The sequence below is a fragment of the Halyomorpha halys genome, unplaced genomic scaffold, assembly GCF_000696795.3.
Source record: "Halyomorpha halys isolate HHAL.00 unplaced genomic scaffold, Hhal_1.1 Scaffold6.1, whole genome shotgun sequence".
Classification (NCBI taxonomy): domain Eukaryota; kingdom Metazoa; phylum Arthropoda; class Insecta; order Hemiptera; family Pentatomidae; genus Halyomorpha; species Halyomorpha halys.
Genome location: NW_027111275.1, coordinates 104341 through 109826, shown reverse-complemented (window position 1 = coordinate 109826; position 5486 = coordinate 104341). Strand labels below are relative to the sequence as shown.

Genomic DNA, 5486 nt, shown 5'->3' with positions numbered 1-5486 from the left:
GAGATATTAATTCAACTATAAATGTATAAACTTACCAACAAAATTCATTTGGAAACCCATTCCATTTATCAAGCTTTGTCATATTAGCTGATGGGAATATCCTGAAAAATCATCCTTATCAAAAATAAAACCTCTATTATTATCTATGGTAGATAAATTGATCATAGTTGACCATTTGATATTGCAGTTTATGCTTATTTAATATATTTTACAATATCTTTAAATATATTACACATTTTCGTAACGCCTTAAATAAAAAAAAAATCGAATTTTCAATCATTTTAGCTGTAACTTTAGTCATAATATAAATTATTCTTAAGATATTACTCAAAGAAATACTTAAATTTATTTTTTTTAAATCTAATTTTACTACATTTTTTAAATTTAATTTTTTTTTTTAATCTCTTTATTTTTAATATATACATTTTACATGATATATACAATCCAAAAAATATATATACATTATTACATTACATCTTGCTTTGCCGTATGGCATTATTAGAGAAGTTGACATAGTCCGCTGAAGGAGGGATTACAAATGTGGCATGATAGCCGGGTGCTTACAAAGAATGGAGAGGGACCATTCCGGCTGATGGTGGTGTTGTGGTGACTTCAGAGTGCAGACTGAAGTCCTTTCCTCGGTGAGGACGTCGATCAAGGAGGTCGTGCTTTGCCACCTTTTAAGTCTTGTTGGAGGGGCGATTTCCCTCAAGAGTGGGTTAGCATAGGCCGTCACCCCATCAAAGAATTTGATGTGCCTTCGGCCAATGTACTTCGGCACAGAGCTAGAGTTTTTAATGAATTAAGGTGTTCTTGGACCTCTGCAGTGATATACCTCATACAATCCGTCGCAGGATGGAGTTCTGATAGCTCTGCACCTTTTCGAGCGTGGATCGGGAGAGGTGACGCAACAGGGATGCACCATAGAGCATTGTAGGTCTGATGATGGCCTTATTTATATGCAGATTCAGCGTCAGAGAGAGATGCGGGGACTTGAGCAGATGACGTGATTTGTAGATCTTCTGGAGAGGAGAGAAGGTGAGGCCGGGGGAGGAGGTGACATACCTCGGGGTGAGGATGAGGAGAGGCTTCGACGCTATCCCTCACCTGGTATACCTGAGGGATAGGATGGCTCTGTCACTTAATGGGTTGAGCAGTATAGGGGGTGCTTTCTGGGGCCTCAGGTACCCCGCTACGACGACTATTTACAAAGAAGTGGTCTTGAGTATCCTGAGGTACGTATCCACTGCGTGGAGTCGAACCCTCACGCGGGAGAAGAAGAAGAGACTAGCCTCTATGCAACGACTGGCTCTGCTGAGGGTCACGAAGGCGTATAGGACGGTGTCGCATGAGGCGGTGTAGGTGCTGTCCGGAGCAATGCCCCTGGACTTGACCCTCAAGGAGGATGCTACGAAGTATGGTGTGAAGAGGCAGGGGCTGGGAGTACTACCGGAGGGACTCCAGGAGAGGATCGGCGAGTCCCCGAACCTTTGGAAGAAGTTCCTGCGGGAAGAGTCGATCGAGGAGTGGAATGGACGGTGGCGGACTAGTGAAAAGGGTGCGACGCTGAGGGTTCCTCCCCACCGTCTACTCAAGATTGAGAGCAGGATGAATCATCCCAGACTATTGGGTCTCGCAAATCCTGACAGGACACGGGTGATTCCGGGGAAAGCTGCAAAGCTTCTAAAAGAACATCAATCCCCGGTCCCCGACGTGTGGGGTCCCAGAAACGGTAGATCATGTGGTATTGGACTGCGCCGCGATGGAAAGACACCGTGCCAGGTTGACGAGAAAAATCGGGATCTTCGCCCTCGCCGAGTCGGACTTCCCTCGTCTTATGGAGGAGAACTACCCGTTCTTCAGGGAATACATCTAGGAGTGGAGGGAGCTGGTCGGGTCAACGCACATTACATTGGGAAGAGCTCGGCCACCCGGGGTCATCGAGCCACCAATGGAATATGACAGCGAAGAAGCAGGATGAGACCAGGAGGGCTGGACGAGGCTGCGTACTGGAGGTGAAAACCGGACGAATGCGTTTTCTCTTTCCAGTGTTCTATCAAGTGGTGGTTGATGAGCCGTTCAAACGCCTTGTTCATGTGCGAGAGGAGGCTGATCGGACGATAGTGCTCAGTGAAGTCTCCCTTTCCCGGTTTCAGTAGAGGTACCACGATCGATGGGAAAGTACGAGATCCGCATACACGTGTTGATGGGAAAAGGGTGCGACGCTGAGGAAATTCTTCCATTACCCTTCCTAGAGATTTTTGTCCATTACCCTTCCTAGGAAGCATCTTCATCAGTACAAATGGGATTCCGTCCAGTTTCGACGCCTTTGACGCATCGTAGTACAGACTCAAGCTGGTTGAAGGAGGAGAATAGAGGCTTCTCATTGACGCTCGGTGGTCCAGGTTGTGGATGGGGTGCACTGGTCCTCCGTTCAGCATCCCTCGCTGCATAGCTAGGGGCCAAGACTTCTGCCTGTTCCCCGGAGGACAGTAGATTTTCGCCTGATGTGAGGTGCACATTCCGACTCTTGTTGACGAAGGTCCTCACGAGTCTCCAGAACTGGATGATCATCATGGGTCCTTCGTAACTGGTCATGGCAGAGCAAGGTCTTCCACTTCCACATAAGGTTGGCTATCTGCCGAGTCATCGCATTGATGGCCGCCTTCAGGCTGTAATCATGCGTGCGCTGGAAGATGTTGCGAAGGTTGTTTCACTGACCGATGAGGGCGAGAATGAACACAATTCATCCAAGTTATATCAATCCAATTCAGTCAATTCATTTCGATTAAGTTCAATGGGTATTGCCTGTCTGCTAGAATTTTAATTTTAAATCTAGCCTTAACTTAATATTTGATATGTCATATAAAAAGATATATCATTGGCGACTCTTTTTCTAGAATAAATAATATATGATAAAAATTTATATTTCACGTTATACTAATCGTAAGTTTAATAAATGTTAAAATAGTTCTCTACCTTTCAAATTAAACTAGTTTAATAGGAATTCCCATAGAGCTCAAAAGCATTATAATGCCTCATTTGCAAGTAAAATAAGAGAGATGATGCTGGTGTTTAAGAAGTCTTAGGATATAATATTTTTCTGAAATATTCGTAAAAATTTTCCGAAATCGTCCGTTGCCGCCAAAAAAGTTCAAAACTAAGGCTGTCTAATTTCATCTTGTTTTTGGAATTTCTGATTTAGCTAGACAAACTTTGCTGGTCTAAAACCAAACTTACAACAGCCATAGGAAGGATTTACCATGTTCCCTAGTAGGACTACTACTATAAATGTTCCTAATGTATCTTAGGAAATCAAACTGTTACTAATGTCTCTTTAAAAAAACACAGAAAACCATTATTGTAATGGTTGAGGCTAGACGCACAAAAGCAACTACTAATTTCGGTGATTAAAAAATCGTAAAAGTTTATAGATTGACTTTTTTAGAGATTTTTATCAGCATTTTCTTTTCTTTTTGTGCCGCACAACACGGGGCGTAATTTAACTGCTTCTCTAAATATTCCGATATATAGTCATATGTTAATGTGGGTACGACGAAATTGTAACTGATAAATCAAGAGCAACATTTTAATCTCTAGTGTGCAGAGACAGATATGAACGCGTGCGTTCTATTTTATCGACAACAATTGTGTCTCATGGGAAATTAAACGTGTTGGAATTTTATAGCTACCCTAACTCAACTAATTAATCGCTTGTGTGTTGGCTCTCAAATAGAAATAATGTGTTCTGTTTTTGTTATTAAAAAGTTACTTGACTAAAGTTGTCAGTGTGTGGTTACCCTAATCCTTAAGGGTTCACAAGAGCATAAAAGAGAGCATGTGTTCTATTATAAGTGCAATTTATTTTTATTTTAAGTTAAATAATATGGGCTTTAATTTATAGGCTATTACTTATGAATCTATATATTTAATTTCCGACACTTGTTTTCTATCTGGCCTCCACAAACATGGATCACCTTTAGAGCCCATCGCCAATGCAACACTGATCTTCTTCATGAAACATCGAAAGATAGATTTGATTGATTGTACGATCTTTTTGGATGTAAATTTATAAGCATTCAATGTTTCGCATGTTCATAAAGATATTGTCAAGGCTTTTAATGACACTTTCAAACATTATAAAGGTTGAACAGTCTCTTTCAAAAATTTAAGTGGAATATTGCAAATAATTTTAAATAATTAATTACGATTAAGCTTACCTGTTTACTTTTTAACTAAGGTTTAGTTTAATTTAAAGATGGTAATAAATAAAACAAATGTTGGTCATTTCACTATTACCCTACCTCGAAAATGCTCTTGGAACGTGCCCTGCAAATGCGGGTAGTACTGGAGTTATTCCGAGTAATCGCATCCTTCTTAAAATTCTTTTCTGGAGGTTGACCGACCGTCTATGCCAGGATTTCGGAAGAGGTCCTCCCCAACCTCTTAAATTTCCCATTCTGTTCCTGAATAAAAACAAAACTTTAACTAATTATTTCTAAGTTGTAGAATTAATAAAACAACACATAAAACAGAACATAGAATTATTTTATTTGAAAAGCAGAAGTTCTATGCTGGATTGATTTACCTTTGTATGAGAAATTTTATCACTTAACATATCCTTAAAATTATACATTGAAAAATGTATCATAAGTACATGAACATATTCATTTAAATTACTTCATGTAGGTAAATACTTGAAACATAGAAATATCCATAATCCTTTTATGGCCTCTCAAGAAGGCCCTTATCTTTTCTATTTAACAGCGTTTCACTAATTAACAAAACGTGTTAACAGCTCAAAGACCATTTCAAACTGACTGTAGTATTAAAATAAACTATAATTTTCATTTTATCACGAACTGTACTAGTTCGAAAATAAATTTCTAAAACTAGCTGAATTAGCAAGATGCGATAATGAGAGCTCAGACGTTCGATCTGAAATATGAATTTCAGAAAGGACTTCTGTGTACTTTAATTTTTTTTTTGTATTATTATTTAGAGTACTACCAATGGATAGTTGCTCTACGCGCCTGTAACACTCCATTTTAACTAAGATCAAATTTAATGAATGTATTATATAATATATAGTTGTAAATTTCAATAAAGATATTAAAAAAATGTTTTATTATATTTCTGTTTATTTTATAAGATAGCATTTTATAATGTTAAATTTTGTCGTATATTTTCAAACAATGAAGTCTTAGCGATCTTTGGATACATTCAAGTAATATTTAAGGCGATATAAATTTAATGATATGAAAATAATCAATGTGGGGGAAATTAAACTTAAGTAAAATAGCATCTTAAATACATCATCTTTAATTTTGTTTGACATGTTTTCAGATCAATATTTTTTACTGAATACCCCAAAGTATCGAGGTTTTTGACCATTCTGTTAGTTAATAGCCAACAGGCCTCAGTATACACCATTTAATAATAGGAATGACCGAGCTGAATTACAACATGAATTGATAATTTTTTGG

General features: G+C 38.5%; 1 protein-coding gene across 1 annotated transcript in view; it reads right to left on the bottom strand.

The window, feature by feature from the left end:
* The window catches only part of LOC106692611 (alpha-N-acetylglucosaminidase), a 26013-nt gene that overhangs the window by 18372 nt on the left and 2155 nt on the right, over positions 1-5486 (bottom strand). Inside the window, exon 2 of the mRNA XM_067049289.1 lies at positions 4305-4466. Coding sequence (XP_066905390.1) covers positions 4305-4466 — 162 coding nt within the window. The remainder of the gene's footprint in view (positions 1-4304; positions 4467-5486) is intronic.